At 46.1% G+C, this 25,522-nt stretch overlaps 1 protein-coding gene across 9 annotated transcripts in view; it reads right to left on the bottom strand.

The window, feature by feature from the left end:
- The window catches only part of ERLIN1 (ER lipid raft associated 1), a 265,288-nt gene that overhangs the window by 201,108 nt on the left and 38,658 nt on the right, over positions 1-25,522 (bottom strand). Inside the window, exon 2 of one of the 9 annotated variants that reach the window (XM_069753029.1) lies at positions 7,472-7,633. The exons of 7 other annotated variants lie outside the window; for them this stretch is intronic. In XM_069753029.1, coding sequence (XP_069609130.1) covers positions 7,472-7,479 — 8 coding nt within the window. In that variant the 5' untranslated portion in view covers positions 7,480-7,633. Of the gene's footprint in view, positions 1-7,471; positions 7,634-25,522 lie in introns of those variants that run through there. One more of the 9 variants, XM_069753028.1, reaches the window with a different exon arrangement.

Raw genomic sequence — 25,522 nt, 5'->3', positions numbered from 1 at the left:
CAAACCAACATTGATTTCCTGGACATTCAAATACTTGGGTCCCCGGGTGGATGCCTAGAAACCACTATATACCGCAAAGACACGGCGGTAAACTCACTGCTACATGCCACCTCGTCCCACCCTTTGCCACTTATCTCCAGCATACCTATTGGGCAATTCCTCAGGGCAAAACGCATATGCTCCGATGACAAACACTTTAATGTACAGGCAGCCACCCTAACTACTCGCTTTCAGGATAGAGGGTACTCCAATAGGAGCATAAAGAGGGGCCTTAAAAGAGCTGAAAAAGCTAGCCGTATGGACTTACTTAAACCCCGTAACAAATCAACGTTCGATACACAAATACGCTTCATCACAACGTATAACCACAATTGGAGGGATATGAAAGCAGCCCTAACAAAATACTGGCCATTATTAAAAATTGACCGTACTCTCTCCAAACATCTTTCGGATCGGCCCTCGGTTACTTATAAAAAATCCCCAAACCTCAAAGACCAACTAGTCCGGAGCTATTATCCTGGTACCACTCCAGACAAAGCATTCTCATCAAAAGGACCTAGATAGGGGTTTTTCCCCTGTGGCAACTGCATTGCCTGCCCCAATATGCTACGTTCCACTGCTTTTAAATCCTGGGATGGAAAAACCACATTCTCCATTACGCAGCACATCACATGCGACACTTTTGGGGTAGTTTACTATATCTTTTGCCCATGTCCAAAGATATACGTGGGGCTTACATCAAGACCTCTGAAAACAAGAATCAGGGAACATTATCGAGATATCATTAATGCCCGTGAAATCGAGGATCTCGCTCTTCTGAAACCTGTACCTAAGCACTTTAAAGTGGCACATGGCTGCGACGCATCCCTTCTAAAAGCAATGGGCATAGACAAAATTCATATAGATGCCAGAGGGGGCAATTGGAGAAAATCCCTTGCCCAGTTAGAAGCCCGATGGATACACAGGATAGGTTCGGTTCAGCCCGCCGGTCTAAATGAAATTCTCAGCTTCGCCCCATTCCTCTAATGCATTTTATATTTTTTCTTAGCTGTTTTATCATGTTTTTAATATTCATATTCTTTTCTCTATAATAGATCTATACTTCATTATCCATGCTTTATGCATAACCTTCTTCTTACTGCTGAACATCGCGGACATACTGGGCATTCGCTGTTGGAACCAAAGGACTGTATCGAAATTCACCATCATAATCTACTCGCCGTGGGCAACACATCCCCTTATTTTTAAATGTTATAAATGCTTCTGCCATAATGTGCTGTTTTAAATGGTCTCCTTAAAATGTTTTTAATATATGTTCTTCCCCAACTATTTTCCACACACTTTCTTTATTTATCTAGTCTTCATTCATTGATTTCTATATGTAGCACTACATGATTAATTGCCATTCCCCCTTTCTTTTCACCTTCCTTATACCTTACACCTCATCTAGTGTATTTTTGCAGCTCTTTATTTATAGGTCTGCATCCCTCAAGATACACACGTCCCACCCACATCACCCCTTCCCTATTGATATTATGCACTTTAACCCACCATAGGCTCACCCATGGACTTTTAATCGACCCATTCTATTTGGCCTCCGCTGACAGAACCCTGCACATTAGGCGGCATTGGCGTTATTCCCTTTTTAGACCCATGGTCGCTGTCCGCTGTGCACTTTTCCTTATGTTCCTAAGCCGCTCTTGCAGCGGTGTGCGCTCCCGCTGGGCTTCCTGCTCTGGCGTTGCTGGGGCAACGCGTCTCTTGTGGTGCGGTGCCGCCTCCCCGCTCTGACGCGTCGAGCGGGGAAGTGCGCCGTTGCGCCACGAGGCCCAATGACGTCGGTGTATTCCCCCGGCGGGAGCGCCGCCTCAGCCGCTGCCCATCCTGTCCGCCTGTGATAAAAAGCTGCATACACGCTATCGCCGCACCTCACCCCTAGAAAAAGCTACACGCGAAACGCGCGTCGGGGAATTGTTCCACCGCTACAGGTAATGTTTCTGCCACTGTGCGTTATTTATATTAGGGTCATCTCCTATGCTTGTCATATTCGGACCTGCTCACCCTCCTGGAGCCTAGCTTAGGCCGCACTCTCTTGCGTAGATTACTTCCACTTAGGTGTAGCTTTGTAGTCCATCCATTGCCAGCCCCTTATCGGTGCTTGATATTTGTGCACCAAGGCACATTAACATTCTTTCTAGCTAACAAACAGTATTGTCACGTTCTCATCTGCACTTCGCACTTTATATATTTGATACTTGATACGTGATATCTGATGACCCTTTGCATTGCCTGTCCTTAGCTTGGTTCGATTATATCAGTTGCACCTTGTTTCCGCTTAGTTATTTTTATCTGAACTGTTTTTTTTGTTTATTAATTGTCTGAAATAAAGTATGCTTATTATTTTAAGGCTATAGCTTTCTCCTGTTCTCTTTTTGGATGCAATTAATGATCTAGCCTTACAGGTGGCGGCTACTGCTGGTTTTATCCCACCTCCACTGCCTCCCACGAACCCTTTAGGAATGAGTCTGCTTTCTTATGCATGGGGTCTTTTAACACCTTCATATCTTCAAAGGGGAGGGCAATGTTTTTCGAGGCCTTGGCAATAGCCATGTTAGGTTTTGGAGCTTTTCCCCAAAACGAGCAAACAGGGTCCTAGAACGGGTATTTCCTTTTTGGGGTAAGACCTTTTCTTTCTGTTTTTTTCAACTCTTTTTTAATTAAGGTCTGGATTTTTTTTTTACGGAAAAGAACCTCCTTTTCTGCTCTAATCCCTCAAACAATGTCCTGCATTGTCTTTTTGAATCGATGGTCCGCCAGTCCCATGGTGGCTCGGACCGCTTTAATAAGAGTGTCTGTGTCCTCTATCAGAAAACAGGCATGACTATTTTCACCCTCCGAGAACGTTGAAGAAGATGAAGAACTGGATGAAGCTGAGACACTTCCCTCACTCTCCTCACTATTAAACTCGGGTGTAGGGGACCTGTGCCTCGACTTCCGTCCTTTCTTCCTCGGTTCCTTAAGGGACCTAAGGGAGTCTTCCACATGACTCTTAATCAGGTACCTAAGGTCTGACGCAAACCCCAGGGTCTCTTTACAAATTGTCTGCTCTATATAAGCCCCACAGTGTCTCTTTTCCAACGTGGTGGGCAATTCCCCTGTACAAAGAGCACAGATCCTATGCTTAGTTTTTGCCATACATTTCTTCCCCTAGAAGAAAGAAGAAAATTTAAAAGTGGACTTTCATGAAGATCACTCACAACCTGTCGAGAGGAAGGGTACTGGATTTGGAGCAGAAACCATTTCCAAAGATGGATTCTCTCTTGCATCGGAAGCCATGCTGGAGCTCAAGCTTTACAGAGAGCCCGAGCTGTTGCTGCGTTTATGATAATAAGGGCCCCTTCTGCCCACTTTTTCTGCTGCTGTCATTGCTGATGCTGCGGTTGCTGTACATGATGGGGAGACTGGCTCTGCAAAGCCTGTCCTTCTGAATGCTCCGGGTCAATCATCCGAATGCCGAGCTGTGTATCAGCGTCATCTCTGGGTCCGTTCCTGGCTTAAATCCCTGTCAGGAACCTCCTCCCCCCGGGGGACGCTGCGAGCCCTGTGACTGGATTACCCAGTCATGCAATTCTTTTTTTACCTTCACCACGCATGCGCGAATGCCCGGCCGGATTCCCAGAGATGCATTGCGGCTCCCTGTGAGTCATAAGGACGGGCCGCCCCGCGAGTGCGCATTGTGTTCCCAGCGCCGTACAATTATGGAGGTTTGCGTGATCCAGGAGAGGCAGCCTCTATCGGTCTTCCACCGCCTCCCCCCACACACCCTGCAGGTCCAATGACCCCAGCGGTGGCGCTTCGGGCAACCGCCCCAGCCGAGGCTGGGATCACCCGCTGCCTGTATCGGACTGGTCAGCCCGGCATCTGATGAACCAAAAGGTACTTATTGCTGCTGCCGCGACTGTAGGTTCCCCTTCTGGGACAGGAAACCAACCGATGTCCCCGATGGGCAGATCCCCTGTCTCCGTGGTGCCGTCATAGGCGAAGGAGAAAATTATTTTTGCATCGCTTTATACTTACAGCTATAACATTTTCCCGCTGATTCAGTGGCTTGTTTTTTGCAGAACAAGAAGAGGTTTTGAGCGATACCATTTTTATTTACATTCGTCTTTTTGGTAGCGTTTTGTTCCACTTTTTGTTTGGTGGTATGATAAAGCATTGTTTTTTGCCTTGATTTTTTATTTATTTTTTCACGCTGTTCATTAAAGAGGATAACTATAGGGACAGTTTTATAGGTCGGGTCGTACCGGACGTGGCAATACCAAATGTGTGGGGGGGTTTTTTCCATAAAAATATTTATTGATGGGTACAATATTTATTTTAGTTGGTCCAACTTAGGGACTTTCACTTTTTGCAGGCTGATAACATGTAAAGCAAGTTCGTAAGGGGGGTTAATACAGTCACTTGCATGCCTATGCTTTACAAGAGATCAGCCTGCAAAAAGTGAAAGTCCTATAGTGGGCCAAGTATATAAAAAAAAAATTGCACCATCAATAAGTATCGCATGTAATGTATTGTGACCGTATTTACCCCATTATGACCTTGGATGTATATATACACATATATACAGATGTGGCCAAAAGTATTGACACCCCTGCAATTCTGTCAGATAATACCACGTTTCTTCCTGAAAATTATTGCAAACACAAATTTTTTGGTATTATTATCTTCATTTAATTTGTCTTAAATGAAAAAACACAAAAAGAATTGTCCTAAAGCCAAATTGGATATAATTTCACACCAAACATAAAAAAGGGGGTGGATAAAAGTATTGGCACTGTTCGAAAAATCATGTGATGCTTCTCTAATTTGTGTAATTAACAGCACCTGTAACTTACATGTGGCACCTAACAGGTGTTGGCAATAACTAAATCACACTTGCAGCCAGTTGACATGGATTAAAGTTGACTCAACCTCTGTCCTGTGTCCTTGTGTGTACCACATTGAGCATGGAGAAAAGAAAGCAGACCAAAGAACTGTCTGAGGACTTGAGAAACCAAATTGTGAGGAAGCATGAGCAATCTCAAGGCTACAAGTCCATCTCCAAACTTGAATGTTCCTGTATCTACCATGTGCAGTGTCATCAAGAAGTTTAAAGCCCATGGCACTGTGGCTAACCTCCCTAGATGAGGACGGAAAAGAAAAATTGACATGAGATTTCAATGCAAGATTGTGCAGATGTTGGATAAAGAACCTCGACTAACATCCAAACAAGCTGCCCTGCAGTCCGAGGGTACAACAGTGTCAACTATCCGTCGGCGTCTGAATGAAAAGGGACCGTATGGTAGGAGACTCAGGAAGACCCCACTTCTTACACCAAGACATAAAAAAGCAAGGCTGGAGTTTGCCAAAACTTACCTGAAAAAACCTAAAACGTTTTGGAAGAATGTTCTCTGGTCAGATGAGACAAAAGTAGAGCTTTTTGGGCAAAGGCATCAACATAGAGTTTACAGGAGAAAAAAAGCGGCATTCAAAGAACACGGTCCCTACAGTCAAACATGGCGGAGGTTCCCTGATGTTCTGGGGTTGCTTTGCTGCCTCTGGCACGTTTGGTCACTGCTTGACCGTGTGCATGGCATTATGAGGTCTGAAGACTACCAACAAATGTTGCAGCATAATGTAGGGCCCAGTGTGAGAAAGCTGGGTCTCCTCAGAGGTCACGGGTCTTCCAGCAGGATAATGACCCAAAACACACTTCAAAAAGCACCAGAAAATAGTAACATAGTAACATAGTTAGTAAGGCCGAAAAAATACATTTGTCCATCCAGTTCAGCCTATATTCCATCATATTAAATCCCCAGATCTACGTCCTTTTACAGAACCTAATAATTGTATGATACAATATTGTTCTGCTCCAGGAAGACATTCAGGCCTCTCTTGAACCCCTCGACTGAGTTCGCCATCACCACCTCCTCAGGCAAGCAATTCCAGATTCTCACTGCCCTAACAGTAAAGAATCCTCTTCTATGTTGGTGGAAAAACCTTCTTTCCTCCAGACGCAAAGAATGCCCCCTTGTGCCCGTCACCTTCCTTGGTATAAACAGATCCTCAGTGAGATATTTGTATTGTCCCCTTATATACTTATACATGGTTATTAGATCGCCCCTCAGTCGTCTTTTTTCTAGACTAAATAATCCTAATTTCGCTAATCTATCTGGGTATTGTAGTTCTCCCATCCCCTTTATTAATTTTGTTGCCCTCCTTTGTACTCTCTCTAGTTCCATTATACATTATTATAATTATTATATATTATAATGGTTTGAGAGAAAGCACTGGAGACTTCTTAGGTGGCCAGCATTGAGTCCAGACCTGAATCCCATAGAACACATGTGGAGAGATCTAAAAATGGCAGTTTGGAGAAGGCACCCTTCAAATATCAGGGACCTGGAGCAGTTTGCCAAAGAAGAATGGTCTAAGATTCCAGCAGAGCATTGTAAGAAACTCATTGATGGTTACCGGAAGCGGTTGATCGCAGTTATTTTAGCTAAAGGTTGTTCAACCAAGTATTAGGCTGAGGGTTCCAATTCTTTTGTCTGGCCCATTTTTGGAGTTTTGTGTGAAATGATCAATGTATTGCTTTTTGCTTCATTCTCTTTTGTGTTTGTTCATTTAAGACAAATTAAATTAAGATAATAATACCAAATAATTTGTGTTTGCCATCATTTTCAGGAAGAAACTGAGTATTATCTGACAGAATTGCAGGGGTGTCAATACTTTTGGCCTCAACTGTACATTTAATGTATAAAAAAAAGTTAGTGAGAGTGCTTTTTTAATGAGCTTGTGTAACAGTTATTGTGAAGTGAGCAGGGGCAAACTGGACCAGACTGGTGCATGCTGTGCTTTTTTTTTTTTTTTGCACACTGACTATTGCGTGTGTGGAAAACCATTGGCAAGCAAAGGCACACTGGTTATTATTGGATCAGTGTGCTGCCCATTGAGCACCCTAATCAAAAAGGTAGCTGTCTGACACATGGAGGAGAAGACCAAGTGTGTGAACAGTCCCACCGCTGTGAACCAAAATCTAATTAGCAGAAAACTTTAAATGGTGATTAAAGAATCATAAAATTGATTTCTACACCAAATATATCAATTGAATCTGTGGTATGGCTGTATTACACCCATGTCTTTACTTTACATGATCATGCTGACAGGATCTCTTGAAGCCTAGAAACTCACACTGACAGCGTGACCTGAACCCACATTGCAAATAATGACCATACTAGAATAGTCAACAAGAATGACCCATAGGTAAACAGCATTTCTACAGTCAAACACACTATTGCTTTTTCCACATTGCGAAAAGCTGACAGCATATCCAAACCATTTAGACATACAATAAAATGTGGCTTCAAAGTTAACACAATTGTGCAGATACGCTGTTGCAGAGAAAGCGTATTTGATGTGAATACATTACCTTATCATAGCAGTTCATTGAAGCAGAGGTGTCTGTAAAAAGAACACATTGCAAGATGTGTATTTCAGCTGTTCCAGCAAGCAGCTGCTGAAGAAATCCATCTTCTAGCATGCAAAGTTTCTGCCTAATAAATCACTCTTGAAACCCTGCCAACATCCACATCTATTAAAAGCAAACAGAATGAGGAGTGTACGTTACCTACTGGCAGTAAAACAGAATTAAGAACAGAGATGTGAATACAGGCCCAACAAAGCTAAGGATAATGTTCCCAGATGCTTCAGCTATATTCAGCCAAAAAAAAAATAAAACCACAATGTGTAGGGCCCCGTGGGTATGCTGCACTTTGCCCAACCTGAGGACAATAGGAGACGGCGCTGGGCGCGGGAGCTGAAGTGACAGAGGATTCAGATCTACCATAGCTCTACAGATTTATTTGCATATCAATTTAAACGCCGATTGCTCAGTAAGGCCGGTGTTACACTTGTGAGTGCAATGCGAAAAACTCTCGCAAGTCTCTCGCATCAATTCCCGGCTCTCGGGACCGGAGTGTGTGGCTGCATGTATTTCTATGCAGCTGAACCCTCCGGTCCAGAGTGCAGGGTATTGATGCGAGTTTCTCGCATTGCACCCGCAAGTCTGACACGGGCCTGAGGAATGAACTGGCCATGTAAAGGTATTGCTTGGTTTGTCTTTGAGTGAGCTACACATACATGTAAAAAGTTTGGGGTGTGAAATACTGATAAGATAAACTTGAATTTTTTTCTAGTTTATTTCTAGAAATAAACAGACGTGTGAAACTGGCCTTATACTGCGTTCTACATCAGGGTTTACATCTAAGGGCATGTTCACACGTTCAGTATTTGGTCAGTATTTTACATTTGTAGCTGTATGCCAAAACCAGAAGTGGCTGAAAAATGCACAAGTGGTGCACGTGTTTCTATTGTATCTTTCTTCTGATTGTTCCACTTCCGATTTTGGCTTACAAATAGTGATGTAAAATACTAAACGTATGAACGTGGCCAAGTCTCCACACTCCGCCCACGCACTTCCGCCCGCTTCCCCGCACTTCCTGCTGCAGCGGTTCGGCACCACAAACCGCAATAAAACCCGCAGATATATTTTTGATCTGCGGGTTTTACTGCGGGTTTGACCTCACAATGGAGGTCTATGGGTGCAGAACCGCTGCGGCTCCGAAAAAAGAAGAAGTGACATGGTACTTCTTTTTTACCGCGGCTATTCAGCGCGGCTTTTTTTCCCCGATTCCCGCATCATGTGCACAGTGGTTCCTGTTTTCCATAGGGTACATTGTACTGTACCCTGCATGGAAAACAGCTGCGGAACCGCAGCGGCAAAAACGCTGCGGTTCCGCAGAAAAAAACGCACTGTGTGAACATGGCCTTAGGCCGGGATCATACTTGAGAGTTAAATGCGAAAAACTCGCACAAGTCTCTCGCATAAAATCCCAGCACTGCCGCCGAGACTCTAGAACGAAGCAGTTCCGGGACTTGATGCGAGTTTCTCGCATTGAACTCGCAAGTGTGACCTCGACCTAACTGCGATCTTTGGGAGGCAGAATGATCAAATCAACAGCAGGTCAAGATTTGGTTAAATTTTTTTTTCTGTTCCTCGTGCGGTATAAGTGATAAGATGACTTCTATGGATCGTTGCCATTACAGCGATACCAGAGTTATAGCAAAGTTGTTTTTTTTTACGTTTGGCTGCTATCACACCCTATAAAATGCTTTACCTACAATAAAAAAGATTTTGTACCACCATACTTTGAGAGCTATAATTTTCTATATTTCTGACGACTGTCATGTGAGGGCTTGTTTTTTGCTGGATGAGTTAACGTTCTTATTGGTATCATTATCGGGCACAATATGTTTTGATCGCTTTCTATTTAGATTTTTAAGAGGCAGAATGAACAAAAAACAGCAATTCAAAAATGTTTTCAGTTTTTTAATGTTATTTAAATGAGGGAGGATCCTATGCAGTTTTTTTTAAATTATTTAAATAGTTAAAAAAAACTGTGTAGGGACCCCTCTATTCTTGATAACCAACCTTGCTAAAGCTGACAGTTGAGGGTTGCAGCCCCCACCCGATGTGAGTTTTGCCTGGTTGGTTTAAGAAAACAGGGGGAACCCAAGCCAGGTTTTTCATTCAGTTAGGCTACGTTCACACTAGCGTTGTGCGCCGCTGCGTCGGCGACACAACGCACGCAAAAACGCTGCGTTTTGCGACGCATGCGTCGTTTTTTGCCGAAAATCGGACGCAAGAAAAATGCAACTTGTTGCGTTTTCTTGGTCCGATGCTTGCGGCAAAAAAGACGTATGCGTCGCACAACGCAACAAACAAAAACGCATGCGTCCCCCATGTTAAATATAGGGGCGCATGACGCGTGCGTCGCCGCTGCGTCGCCCGACGCTAAACCGACGCACACTAGCATAACGCTAGTGTGAACGTAGCTTTATTTTGTTATATCGCAGGCAGCGGCTGAGGAATACCTCGATCATCCACTCCCACTGTCACTTATTAGGGGCAGCAGGTGTCAGATGATGGGAGTAATAGTCTCAAAAGCCCTCACCTGCTGTCATCGTTCTGACTTTCATATAACTCTCATCATTCTCTTCTGCTTGTGCCGATTGCTGGCAGAGCAAGGAGAATGATGAGAGCTGCCTTCAGCACCCGCCGCTGGGGAACAGCGCTTACTGTAGCGCTTCTTCCCTGGTGCAGATGCGTGTCACACGGATTACATCAATTTGTATTCTCTGTATGAGACGTTTTGCCGCCCATGCTGACGGTAAAAAATGGTATGTCTACGTGTGGGAAACACGGACACATAGTCTGTGGAAACACACTGACATGTGCACAGACCCATTCATTTGAATGGGTCTGTGTGTGTCAATGTCTCCAGGACGTGTGGAAACTGGCACCACAATTACTGGAGACATGGATATGTGAAAGAGGCCTAATTGTGATCCAAAATGTTAGGTGAACGGTTCTCAATAAAATCTTCAACTGAATCCACAAAAGAGGCAAGTCCCCACTCAGGTCTGGCATCTGTCAATGGAAATATAGGGGCTTCCACATTACTGGTAGCACAAAGGCTCCGGAAAAGTGCTATGGACCCCCTCCCCCAAAAAATAAATAACTAAAATCCAGTTAATTATGCGCTCCAAAGTCCAAATGTTCCCCCTTTTCTGAGCCCCACAATGTGCCTAAACCACATTTAGTGTTCACGTTTGGCATTTTTGTAAATATGGGAGACCATGGAATTTACAGGGTGTCTCCAGAAGTAAGAGTTGGACACAATGTCGTGGGCAATACAACAGCAAATTTACAATTTTCCACTAAGCAACATCCAAAAAACAACCATGGAGTCAAAAATTAGCACTACACCTGTAGATAAATTCCCAGAGGGGTGCATTATCCAAAATGGGGTAGCTTGAGGGGGGATTCTGCTCTACTAGTACTTCGGGGCTCTGTATATGGAGTCCGCAGGCTATTCTATGAATATTTGTTCTTCCAGAGTCAAGTATCGCTCCTTCCCTCCCAAGACTCGCTATACAGTACTGTACAGACACATATGGGGCATTGCCACATTTAGCCGAAATTGTGAGACACATTTTGGTGCCAGTTTTTTTTAGTCATCGTGAATATGTAAAATCTGGGGCTAAAACTTTTTTTTTCTTCACCGCCCAATGGTATAACATTCTGTAACACAACTGTGGTGTCAATATGAGCACTGCACACCTAGATGAATTAATTTAGAATTGTACTTTGTAAAATGATGTTACTTATTGGGGATGGGGTCTGCTATTCTGAGACCTCAGGATCTCTGACGTGATATGGCACCCATACACCATAATGGCAAAACCTGCACTCCAATATGTGCCTTGCTCCCGTTCGTCCTGTCCGGTCTCCTACTTCTCCTACTAATTTGACAGGCTTGCCCGTGGCATATTGGACACATGCAGACGTCTTCGACAAGAAAGAGGCCGAGACCTTGCCACCTCATAGGCTGTGTGACTGCCCGATTGAACTTCTGCCGGGTACCTCACCTCCACGAGGCCGAATCTAACCCCTGTCCCAGGCAGAGACTCGCACTATGTCCGAGTATATAAAATAGAACCTCGCCAGGGGATTTATCTGGAAATCCTCATCTCCGGCTGGAGCTGGGTTTTTCTTTGTTCAAAAAGAAGGACGGCTCTCTGCGACCCTGCATTGACTACAAGGGCCTTAACGAAATCACGGTAAGAAATAAGTACCCCCTACCCGATATCCGAGCTGTTTAATCGCCTGAAGGGTTCTTCACGAAGGTCTTCATGAAGCTTGACCTACGAGGGGCATACAGGTTCGAACTCGCCATGGAGACGAGTGGATGACGGCTTTCAATAGCCGCGATGGCCATTACGAGTATCTCGAGCACGGGTAGCTCCATCTTGGTGGAGTACTTTTTTTTTTCATCTCCAGCAAGATGGCGCCTGTGCAACAGCGGATATAGGATCTATACAAAACGGACAGCTGCAACAGCGCAGGCACGGCGGGCACCATTTTCAAAAAGATTTTTTTATTTTTATTTCCTTGCTCAAATAAATCTGCAAAAGTGATAAAAGTGCACATTAACCACGCGATTATGATGCAGTATGTGATGGTATTCATTATGCAAACTGAGTTTGAGCGCAGTATTTAGAGGGTTAAAGTTCCGAGAGCGGTGAGGGACTGCTCCTGGCACTGAGTGCCAGGTATCAGCTGTTAAAATTGCACGCACAGCCTCTGTATCCATATGGCACAGGTCAATAAGTCCCAAGTCCCAGGGATATATGGATACATCTAAATTGAGAAAGGGATTAAAAAGGGGAAACCAACCCAAAAAAAAATGAAGTGGGGTTCCCCTTATTTTTAATAACCAGCAAAGGCTAAGCATACAGCTGCAGGTTGATATTATGGATATTGACCCCTTCCCAGACGAATAACACCAGCCCTCAGCTGCCTTAGAAATGGCGCATCCCTTGAGATGAGCCAATTCTGGTGCTTAGCCTTGACTCTTCCCATCTGCCCTAGTGCAGTGGCAATCGGGGTAATGATTTTAGGCTACGTTCACATTAGCGTCGCGTCGCTGTTGCGTCGGCGACGCAGCGGCGACGCGCCCCTATGTTTAACATAGGGGACGCGTGCGTCTTTTTGCACGCGTTTTCCGACACGTGCGTCGTTTTAGACGCTAGCGTCGGACGCAAGAAAACGCTACAAGTTGCATTTTTCTTGCGTCCGATTTCGTCAAAAAACGACGCACGAGTCGCAAAACGCGCGCGTTTTTCCGTGCGTCGCGCGTTGCGTCGCCGACGCAGGGCGGCGCAACGCTAGTGTGAACGTAGACTTAGAGTTGATAAATATCAGGAGTGTAATGTCTGCTGATATCAAGCTCAGAGGTTAGTAATGGAGAGGTACCTGTCAAGACACCCCTATTACGAACCCTGTATTCAAAAGAAATAAACAAAAAAAAAATGTAAAAAACACTCCAAAAAATTCCCTCACTTAAGCCATTTATTACCAGAAATAAAGGTAATGCACAGGATTATTATGGAGCTCCCACAATGATTCCCAACTATGCTACATCTGCAGGCTATAATGAGCGGTGACATCAGTTACATTACCACTCACCCCGGCCACAGGAATGCTGTTGTGACTAAAGGCGATGTCTGTAAGGTTACCACAGTTCACAGCCAGCCAGGTTCTCATGTTACTCTCAGGCTATGTGCACACGTTCAGGTTTTCCGTGATAAAAACGCTATAAAAACTCATTAAAAACGCATACATTATGCATCCTATCATTTAGAATGCATTCTGCATGTTTTTGTGCACATGATGCGTTTTTTCCGCGAAAAATACGCATCGCGGTAAAAAAAGGAGCATGTTAATTAATTTTGCTGATTTTCTGCATTTTTTCCGCTATTCTATGCATTTGGGAAAAAACGCACCAAAAACGCATGAAAAACGCATGCGGATTTCTGGCAGAAATGTCCGGTTTTTGTCAGGAAAATTTCTGCAAGAAATCCTGACGTGTGCACATACCCTCAGTGTGTTCTGGAGACTGTGGTGAGCAGTCATGTTACTGCTCATCCTGGCCTACAAATGTAGCAGAGTTGAGGATCGTTGGAAGACGTACATATTTTGGATTTACAGTGGACCCAATGGATTATTTTTGAGTGCTAATAAATGAATAAAAGAGGGTAATTGTCGAGGAGCACTTTTTACAATTAAAGGACTTTTGCATTTGTGTATTTCTTTTGACTACAGGGGTTAGGAATGGGATCATGCCTTGATGTCAGTGGACATTACCAGCCGATAACTCCAAAACCATTACCCCGATTACACCACACCACGGCGTTCGGGAAGAGCTGAGGCGAAGCACCAGAATTGTTGCATCTCAAGTGATGCGCCATTTCTGGGACAGCTGAGGGCTGGTGTTATTAGTTTGGGAAAGGGCAAATATTAATAAGCTGGGAAGGGGTTATTGTTATCAGCCCGTAACTGTCTGCTTAACCTTTGCTGGTTAAAAAAAATAACCCTATTTTTAATAATCACCAGCAATGGCTACTCAGACAGCTATGAACTGAAATGAATAGGCTGGGAAGTTCCATGGATACTGGCCCCCCTCCGAGAATAATAAACACCTGTTCACCTCCGTATGCTTTCCCTAAGCTGGTTCTTAAAAATAAGGGGGATTCCATATCATTTTTTTTAATTATTTAATAGGTTAAATAAGGCAAAACACTAGTGATGAGCGAGAATATTCGTTGCTCGGATTTTCCCGAGCACGCTCGGGTGATCGAGTATTTGTGACTGCTCGGAGATTTAGTTTTCCTTGCCGCAGCTCCATGATTTACAGCTGCTAGACAGCTTGAATACATGTGGGGATTCTCTAGCAACCAGGCAACTCCCACATGTACTCAGGCTGGCTAGCAGCCGTAAATCATGCAGCTGCGTCAACAAAAACTAAATCTCCGAGCAGTCACAAATACTCGGAGATCACCCAAGCGTGCTCAGGAAAACCGAGCAACGAGTATACTCGCTCATCACTTCTAAACACCTTAAGTGCCATATGAAAGGTACAAAAGAGTGCTAGCATATTATATGTAGGGGGTTTGTGATATGAAATATTATTATTATTAGTCTGTAAACTACCTTTAAACAGAGAATTACTATATGTAAAAGCTGATGTTAAAAATGTATTGCATATGCATGTCATGCGGATGCTAGGTAATAAAAATAGACTTACACTTACAGGTAATTGGGTTTCTAAGACCCTCCATGACAGCACACTGGAGGTTGCCTCCACATCCTAAGTAGGGACAGGAAACAAGAGGTTTAAATAGCCCTCCCCTTCCCCTAATCCCCAGTGTTATCCAAGGAGTGAATGCTGATTTATTCATTTACACAAAAGAATCAAATGAACATATTTTATTAGGGGGATAATTACCCGTGCTGTCTTTGAGGGTCTTAGAAACCCAATTACCAGTAAGTGTGTGTTAGAATCAGGCTGCACTCAGATGTCGTCCGAGTGCAGTCTGTAACGCCGAAGGCGACGGGAACAAAGAGTGGACCCACTGGACCGTGGCACCGAACCTCCCCTGAGTGAGCACTCCAGAGTGGAACCAACCCCTATACAGGGACTGTTAGAAGGCAAGCACAGGGAAAACTAGTACCACGGAGGCCAGGACCAGGGATCGGCTCCAGGAAAAGGAAACAGGGAGAAAAAACGGGGATAAACAGAAAGGGAAGAAGGTGACGGAGGAAAACCTGGGTGAGAAGTAAAGGAGCTGAGGAACGGACTGAGGAAAGGGAAAACACAGGAACTGCGGAACACAGGAGCAGGAACTGAAAGAGAAAACAGGAGAACAAGAGGTTAAACAACACAGGGCTGGAAAGGCACAAGACTGGGAATACACAAGACTGGTAAAGCACAGAAAACTATGCGGCCTAACTAAAGCAGGAAAACACAATAATCAGGCGCCTCCACAAAGGGAGGAGGGTCAGAAATACCTGAGGCCAAACTTTGATTGGCAGGAAGTACTTCCGGGTCAGGTCATGGAGGGATAGAAGAGCAGAAGGAGCGCGCGCGGTCAGAGCCTACTGCGCCTGTGCAACCCACAGGAGCGCGCAGCTGAGTGCAGGGAGGACGCGCGCCGGGATGCAAGCACCGAGCCCCGAAGTGGGGAGGACGCAGCAAGGACATCAGCTGACCTGGACTCGGCGGCAGCAGGAGGAGCGCCAGGAACAGGAGCCGAGGTAACAGTACCCCCTCTCTTACACCCCCTCCTACTACTCTTTGACAAAAACTTCTTAAGAATGCGAGGAGCATTAATGTTCTCCCTAGGTTCCAAAGACCTCTCCTCAGGACCAAAACCCTTCCAATCAACCAAAAAGAATGTCTTGCCCCTGACTCTTTTGGATGCTAAAGATATCCTCCACCTCAAAAACGTTATCTGCAGAGATTGGAGGAGGAGAAGGACTCGGAACGGAATGAAAACGATTAAGAATGACCGGTTTTAGGAGAGAGACGTGGAAGACATTAGGAATACGGAGTGAGACAGGTAACCTGAGCTTGTAAGCAACATTGTTAATGCGCCGGAGGACTTCAAAAGGACCGATATAACGAGGTCCAAGCTTGTAAGAAGGAATCTTCAATCTAATATATTTTGAAGACAGCCAAACCTTTTCGCCAGGGAGAAAAGATTGAGCCTCCAGACGCCTCTTGTCAGCATGTCTCTTCATGCGTTCACCTGACCTCTTCAGGGCTTCCTTAGCCTCCAGCCAGATCTTGGAGAAATCCACAGTCACGGAGTCAGCTGCTGGAACCACGGCGGAGGCAGAGATGGGCAATGGAACCATGGGATGCATGCCATAGACCACAAAGAAAGGAGACTTGCCTGAAGACTCGCCAGGGTGGTTATTGTAGGCAAACTCAGCCCATGGAAGAAGACTTGACCAATTATCGTGATGTGCATTAGAGAAATGGCGAAGATAGGTCGCCAACACCTGATTGACACGTTCCACTTGCCCGTTGGTTTGAGGGTGATACGCGGAAGAGAAATCCAATTTGACCTCCAGGAGACCGCAGAGAGCCCTCCAAAATCGAGAAGTAAACTGCACACCTCGATCTGACACCATGTGTGACGGGAAACCATGAAGTCGGAAAACATGCTGGACAAAAACTTTTGCCAGTTCATGAGCTGAAGGTAGTTGCTGTAATGGAACAAAGTGTGCCATCTTGGAGAAGCGGTCTACTACTATCAGGATGGTAGTGAAACCGGAAGAGCAGGGTAGATCCGTGATGAAATCCAAGGCAATGTGTTGCCAAGGAGTAGAAGGAACAGGTAACGGAAGCAAAAATCCAGAAGGTAATCTTCTGGGAGCTTTAACCTTGGCGCAAGAGGAGCAAGAAGCAGAGAAGTCAATCACATCTTGGCGGAGAGAGGGCCACCAGTAAAACCGAGAGATGAGCTCCAAAGTCTTTTTAACCCCGACATGACCAGAGATTTTGGAGGAGTGGCCCCATCGCAACACTTGAGTTCTCTTGGTCTCAGGAACAAAGGTCTTGCCAGGCGGTAATCAACCTCACGGGAGCCACAGACATGACCTTGAGAGGATCAATGATGTGAGAGAGATCCTCCTCCACATCTTGAGGTTGAAAAGACCGGGATAAGGCATATGCTTTGACATTCTTCAGACCAGGGCGAAAATGCAATTCGAAATCAAAGCGAGCGAAGAACAAGGACCACCTGGCCTGTCGGGGATTGAGCCTCCGGGCAGACTGGATGTAGGCCAGATTCTTGTGGTCAGTGAAGATGATAAACGGATGAACAGCTCCCTCCAGCAAATGGCGCCAGTCCTCAAGGGCCATCTTGATGGCTAGCAACTCTCTATCCCCAATAGAATAGTTGCACTCCGCAGGAGAGAAGGCTTTAGAAAAGAATCCGCAGGAAACCAATCGACCGGAAGAAGACTTTTGGGATAACACTGCGCCAGCTCCAGTGGAAGAGGCGTCCACTTCCAGGATGAACGGCTTATTAGCCTCAGGCCGATGCAATACTGGTGCGGTAGAGAAAGCCTGTTTAAAGGTACCGTCACACTAGACGATATCGCTAGCGATCCGTGACGTTGCAGCGTCCTCGCTAGCGATATCGTCCAGTGTGACAGGCAGCAGCGATCAGGCCCCTGCTGTGCTGTCGCTGGTCGGGGAAGAAAGTCCAGAACTTTATTTGGTCGCTGGACTCCCCGCAGACATCGCTGAATCGGCGTGTGTGACACCGATTCAGCGATGTCTTCACTGGTAACCAGGGTAAACATCGGGTAACTAAGCGCAGGGCCGCGCTTAGTAACCCGATGTTTACCCTGGTTACCATCCTAAAAGTAAAAAAAAAAACAAACAGTACATACTTACCTACAGCCGTCTGTCCTCCAGCGCTGTGCTCTGCACTCCTCCTGTACTGGCTGTGAGCGTCGGTCAGCCGGAAAGCAGAGCGGTGACGTCACCGCTCTGCTTTCCGGCCGCTGTGCTCACAGCCAGTACAGGAGGAGAGCAGAACACAGCGCTGGAGGACAGACGGCTGTAGATAAGTATGTACTGTTTGTTTTTTTTTACTTTTAGGATGGTAACCAGGGTAAACATCGGGTTACTAAGCGCAGCCCTGCGCTTAGTTACCCGATGTTTACCCTTGTTACCAGCATCGTTGGTCGCTGGAGAGCGGTCTGTGTGACAGCTCTCCAGCGACCAAACAGCGACGCTGCAGCGATCCGGATCGTTGTCGGTATCGCTGCAGCGTCGCTAAGTGTGACGGTACCTTTAGACTAGAGAAAGCCTCTTTGGCCTCTGAAGACCAAACAATAGAACTGGATCCCTTCCGAGTGAGGTTGGAGATAGGCTTGATGATGGACGAGAAATGCGGAATAAATTGTCGGTAGTAGTTAGCAAAACCAAGGAAGCGTTGGATAGCTTTCACCCCAACCGGACGAGGCCACTGTTGGATAGCGGACAACTTCTCTGGATCCATCTCCAATCCATTCTCAGAGACAATATACCCCAAAAAGGGCAAAGAAGATCGTTCGAAGAGACATTTTTCCATCTTAGCATAAAGGCGATTCTCCCGAAGGCCCTGCAGGACCAGATAAACGCTTCTTCTGTGGGAAGACAGATCCGGTGAGAAGATGAGGATATCATCAAGGTAGACCACAACGCAGGAGTAAAGCAGATCCCGAAAGATGTCGTTTACAAATTCTTGAAAGACTGCGGGAGCGTTACACAAACCAAAGGGCATGACAAGATACTCGTAATGTCCATCCCGGGTGTTGAAGGCAGTCTTCCACTCATCCCCTGGGCGAATACGAATGAGATTGTAGGCTCCACGTAGGTCCAACTTCGAGAAGATCCGTGCCCCTCTCAAGCGATCAAAGAGCTCTGGAATTAACGGCAAAGGGTATTTATTTTTTACTGTGATGTCATTCAAACCTCGATAGTCAATGCAGGGACGTAAAGAGCCGTCCTTCTTTTTCAAAACGTAGAGAGCAATCTTCTCTTGGTGCAGAGCTCCCACTTGCAGAGTTACCTCCTCGGTAACCATAGAGATGGTCTCCTGCAGAGGCTTGCCATCAACGGAAGCAATCATTCGTGGACATCTCAGGGTGACCACCGGAATCTGGTATTTCTTCACCTCCTTAAGCCGGATAAAGTTACCTGCCGCACCCGAATCCAAATATGCTAGTTCCGAGCCACGTCTCTGACCCTGAATTATAAGAACAGAAAGAGTAAGAGGTGGAGAGGGTTCAAACACACTTAGGGAGGCCTCTCTTACCTGTCCTAAGTGGAGGCGTTTCCCGGCCTCTCAGGACATGAACGCAGGAAATGAGATGCTCCACCACAGTACAAGCAAAGACCTTGTGCCAGCCTCTCTCTTCTGCGTTGGTCCGCCATCTTGACCCGATCAACCTGCATGGGTTCAGGAGCAGCACTACCGGAAGAAACCGAAGGCCGAAGAGTGAGAGGACACTGAACAGATAAAGAGGAAGGGCGCATAGGCCTCCTCTCCCTAGCAGCCTCTCTAGAGCGCTCTTGGAAGCGCAAATCAATGCGTGTAGCAAGTGAAATGAGCTCCTCCAAGGAAGTAGGAGTATCCCGTCCTGCGAGCTCATCTTTAATCTTTCCCGACAAACCACGCCAAAAGGTACCTACCAACGCCTCGTTGTTCCACCCTAGTTCAGAAGATAGGGTACGAAAGCGTATGGCATACTGCCCCACAGAGAGGGTACCCTGATGAAGATTAAAAAGAGCCTCAGTCGTGGAAGCGAGCCTTCCGGGCTCATCAAAAACCCTTCTGAAAGTGTCCAAAAAGGTGACTATACTGGTCACAATAGGGTCGTCTCGTTCCCAGAGGGGATTCACCCAGGAAAGGGCCTCACCCTCCAAATGAGACACGATAAAGGCGACCTTAGCCCGGTCGGTAGGGTACTGTTGGGGCAACAACTCGAAGTGTAAACGACACTGGTTGAGGAAACCCCGACAGTTTGGGATCGCCGCTGTAGCGAGGTGGTTTACCCAAACGAGGAGTAGGCGCTGTGGCAGTATCAGGAGGTCGGGAAGAACTTTGCGAAGAAGCCGATTGCAAGGAATGTAAGCGATCATCCACGGACGCCATATAAGACAGGATGTGCGCCTGGGTATCACACTGCTGTACCAGCTCTTGCTGGAGGCTGGCCAACTGAGTAGCTTTCCCAGGATCCGCGGCTTGTAAAGCAGACAAGCGGGAATCCATTGTCTTCATAAAAGACATGATGCGAGTCTGGTTTTCACACCAAGAAAACCAACTCCTTCTGGGCAGAGGCCCCAGCGGGGTCCATGGCCTGATTATACTGTTAGAATCAGGCTGCACTCAGATGTCAGATGACCTGAGGCCAGACTTTGATTGGCAGGAAGTACTTCCGGGTCAGGTAATGGAGGGATAGAAGAGCAGAAGGAGCGCGCGCGGTCAGAGCCTACTGCGCCTGTGCAACCCACAGGAGCGCGCAGCTGAGTGCAGGGAGGACGCGCGCCGGGATGCAAGCACCGAGCCCCGGAGTGAGGAGGACGCAGCAAGGACATCAGCTGACCTGGACTCGGCGGCAGCAGGAGGAGCGCCAGGAACAGGAGCCGAGGTAACAGTGTGATTATATTTTCTCTAATCCCCTCCATGACAGCACACAGGAGTTATACCAAAGAATAATGGTTAAGGAGGGACAACAGTTTGCACGACTTTCCTCCCAAAGGCTAGATCTCTTAGGTTAGTTTCACATTTGCGGTTGAGTCCGCAGCATTTCGTCCGCAACCGCATACAAAACGCATGATTTTATCTGCATCAGCTTACGCATGATGGCAAAAAAATGCAGCGTTTGCATGTGTTTTTACATGCGTTTGCGAATATGCGCATTCGTTTGATATTTCCAGGAGGGAGTGTCTCAATGGGCGTATCTAAATCAGTTCCTGGACATGCGCAGTACGAATTACGCAAATGCATCGAACGCATGTGTCCCATAGACAGTAATACGTTTTTTTTTTTCGCACTCATCTGCATGCGTATGCCTACGTGTATTTGCCGGAAATTTGCTGCCATCAAAATTGCAACATGTTGCGTTAGCCGTGCCCTGCTGCACACCGCGAAAAAACACATGCGTAAGCAAACGCAGGCGAACGCATGTACGTGCGTCTACAATGTTAAAGATAAGAAATGAAGACAAAATGCAGATGTATGCGTCAGAAACGCTGTGGACACAACCGCAAATGTGAAAGCAGCCTTAAGGTACCGTCAAATTAAGCGACGCTGCAGCGATCTAGACAACGATCCCGATCGCTGCAGCATCGCTGTGTGGTCGCTGGAGAGCTGTCACACAGACAGCTCTCCAGCGACCAACGATGCCAAAGTCCCCTGGTAACCAGGGTAAACATCGGGTTACTAAGCAAAGGGCCGCGCTTAGTAACCCGATGTTTACCCTTGTTACCAGTGTAAACGTAAAAAAACAAACACTACATACTTACATTCCGGTGTCTGTCCTCTCCGGCGCTCAGCTTCTCTGCACTGAGCGCCGGCCGGAAAGCAGAGCACAGCGGTGACGTCACCGCTGTGCTTTCCGGCCGCTGCAATTACACAGTGCAGAGAAGCAGAGCGCCGGAGAGGACAGACACCGGAATGTAAGTATGTAGTGTTTGTTTTTTTACGTTTACGCTGGTAACCAGGGTAAACATCGGGTTACTAAGCACGGCCCTGCGCTTAGTAACACGATCTTTACCCTGGTTACCAGTGAAGACATCGCTGAATCGGCGTCACACACGCTAATTCAGCGATGTCTGCGGGAGTCCAGTGACGAAATAAAGTTCTGGACTTTCTGCGCCGACCAACGATGTCACAGCAGGATCCAGATCGCTGCTGCGTGTCAAACACAACGATATCGCTATTCAGGACGCTGCAACGTCACGGATCGCTAGCAATATCGTTCAGTGTGACGGTACCTTAACTGACATTAGATCTAATCTATAGTGTTTAGAGAAGGTATTGACCAAGGTTCAGTTAGCAGCTTTGCCAATCTGCTCGATGTACGCATTGGCCTTTTCTGCCCAGGAGACAGACAGCTCTAGTTGAGTGGGCTTTCAAGGATTCAGGAGGAGGTAGATCCTGATTTTTGTGAGTGCCCATGATCGCTGTCTTGATCCAGCTTGTTAAAGAACTTTTGGGAGCTTTCTTCCCTTTGCTTTGTCCACCATACTGAACAAAAAGATTTTGATCTTTCTTCCAAGGCTTAGTTTCATTCAAATAGACGAGAACTGTGAGCCAAAAGTCCAGAGAGTGGAATCCTGCTTCTCTCTCATCTTTTGGGATTGTCACAGAAGGCAGGCAGAATTATTTCCTGGGACCTGTGGAAGTCCGATGATACTCATGGTACAAAGGACGGGTCTAGACGAAATATCCTGTTGTCCAGGATTCTTAGATAACGCTCTTTGATGGATAGAGCTTGTATCTCGCCCACCCTTCTTGCTGTTGTAATGGCTACGAGAAGTGCTGTTTTCCAGGAGAGTCTGTCTATCTGGATCTGGACTATTGGCCAAAATGGTGGGACAGTTAGACCTTTTAGCACTAAGTTCAAATCCCAAGCTGGAACCATGCTGGATTTCTTTGGACGGATTCTGGAAGCGGCTGACATTAACCTCCTTATCCACTATGGTCTGCTAGATTTTGGTCGAAGTAGAAACTCAGGGCAGACACCTGGACTTTCAGGGTATGTGCACACGTCAGGATTTCTTGCAGAAATTTTCCTGACAAAAACCGGACATTTCTGCCAGAAATCCGCATGTGGTTTTTTTTCGCGTTTTTTCATGCGTTTTTTCCCAAATGCATAGAATAGCGGGAAAAACACAGAAAATCCGCAAAATTAATGAACATGCTGCTTTTCTTTTACATGAAAAAAATGCATCATGTGCACAAAACATGCAGAATGCATTCTAAATGATAGGATGCATAATGTATGCGTTTTTACCTCGAAAAAACGCAAAAAAAAGCGAAAAAACCTGAATGTGTGCACATAGCCTCAGAGTACTTGGTTATAATCCCTTAGATAAGCCATCCTGTAGGAAATCTAAGATTTTTGCTACGTCCGGGTGGAAAGGATCGATGGGAGTGGATCCATACCATGCCGAGGTTTTCCATATCTTGGAATATATGGCACTGGTGATATGCTGCCTACTTTTTTGTAAAGTGGATATAACCGCATCTGAGAGGCCTCTGGCTTTCAGGATTGTGGTTTCAGAAGCCAGGCTGCCAAGCTTAGGCTGTGGGGAGCTGGGTGAAAGATGGGACCTGGATGTAGAAGGTCCTGGTCCAGAGGAAAGATCAGAGGTTCCTTTGAGCACATTAATTTTAGGGCTCCGAACAAGCTCCTTTTTGGCCAGAAAGGGACGATCAGGATAGTTTTGACCCCGTCTGTCCTGATCTTTTGCAGAGTACTTAGTAGTAAAGGAATTGGTGGAAATGCGTATGCCAGCCTGAAGTTCCACTGATGAGCGAAGGCGTCCACCCTTGATTGGGTTTCGTTTGGACCTATGGAAAAGCACTGCTCTGTTTTGGCATTTCCTAGGTTGGTAAACAGGTCCACTTCTGGGAGACCTCATTTTTTGGCCTGGAATATTCCCATATTGAGGATCCATTTCCCTGGATCTTTATCTGTTCTGCTCAAGAAGTCTCCTTTGACGTTGTCGGATCCTTTCCGGTGGAGAGCTGATAAGGACAGGAGATGATGCTCTGCCCAACAAAATATCCTTGCCGAGATCTGTTGCAGACTTTCATATCTTGTGCTGCCTTGGTGACGTAGATGGGCCACGGTGGTCTTGTTGTCGGAGTAAACTCGGACATGGATTTTTTTGGTAACAAAGGTTCTGCTGCCATCAGGGCCTCTTCTACAGATCTCAATTCTCTGAAAGTGAAAGACTGGTTGGTCATCTTTTTGGGCCAGACTCCCTGAAACATCAGTGCTCCCCAACAGCGTTTGCTTGCTTCAGTTGTAATCGACGTTATAGGATATAGTATCAGATTTCATACAACCTCATCCACAACACATACTGTAATATGTAACGGATTTCACATGCAACCCACTGTGTGAATACACACGTGCAGATTATTATTATTATTTATTATTATTATTTATTTATTTAGCACCATTAATTCCATGGTGCTATACATGAGAAAGGGTTACATACAGAGTTATAGATATCGTTTACAGTAAACAAGTTTACGGTGACAGACTAGTACAGAGGGGAGAAAGGACCCTGTCCTTGCGGACTTACATTATATGGGGATAAGCACAGGGTGTGGAGAAGACGCACGTTAGTGGCGTTACTGTAATTCTGTATGTCTACCACAGATGCATTTTCTAATTTAATTTGAATCTTACAAAAAAAAAAAAACCTGGTGCCAAAATTAGTTGGGAGAACAAAATGATAGCAAAACGTCTGGTAATAGCGATCTCAAAGAGATATATGCCATGGTATGAAAAGTTTAAGGGTATGTTCACACGTTCCTGATTTCCATCCTTTTTTTTTTCAGGACTGTTTTTTAAAAAACTGCAGCTCTTGGCCGAAAACGCAGGTCCTTTTTTTGGTCCTTTTTTTGTCCTTTTTTGATGCGTTTTTTGATCCTTTTTTTGATCCTTTTTTTTATGCAGTTTTCTATGCAGTTAAAATGGCTGAAAATACCCTAACCCTACCCCTAACCGTACCCCTAACCCTATTCTAACCTTAGTGGAAAAAAAAAACTCTTAATTTTTTTTTATTGTTCCTACCTATGGGGGTGACAAAGGGGGGGGGTCTCATTTATTATTTTTTTTTATTTTGATCACTGAGATATATATCTCAGTGATAAAAATGTACTTTGGAACGAATCTGCCGGCCGGCAGATTCGGCGGGCGCACTGCGCATGCGCCCGCCATTTGGCAAGATGGCGGCGCCCAGGGAGAAGACGGCCGGACGGACACCGGGACGCCGGGTAAGTATAAGGGGGGGAGATTAGGGCACGGGGGGGGCATCGGAGCACTGGGGGGGGGGGCATCGGAGCACGGGGCGGTGGGATTGGAGCACGGGGGGCGGGATCGGAGCACGGGGGGGCGGGATCGGAGCACGGGGGGGCAGCCACACTCCGCCCACGCACTTCCGCCCGCTTCCCCGCACTTCCTGCTGCAGCGGTTCGGCACCACAAACCGCAGTAAAACCCGCAGATATTTTTTTCATCTGCGGGTTTTACTGCGGGTTTGACCTCACAATGGAGGTCAATGGGTGCAGAACCGCTGCGGCTCCGAAAAAAGAAGTGACATGGTACTTCTTTTTTCCCGCAGCTATTCAGCGCGGTTTTTTTTTTTATTTTCCGCATTGTGGGCACAGCAGTTCCTGTTTTCCATAGGGTACAATGTAATGTACCCTGCATGGAAAACAGCTGCGGACCCGCAGCGGGAAAATCGCGGCAAATCCGCATGAAAAAAAGG

The sequence above is a fragment of the Ranitomeya imitator genome, chromosome 2 (assembly GCF_032444005.1).
Source record: "Ranitomeya imitator isolate aRanImi1 chromosome 2, aRanImi1.pri, whole genome shotgun sequence".
Lineage (NCBI taxonomy): Eukaryota > Metazoa > Chordata > Amphibia > Anura > Dendrobatidae > Ranitomeya > Ranitomeya imitator.
Note: the sequence above shows the minus strand (reverse complement) of the source record. Positions and strands in the feature narration are given on the sequence as shown.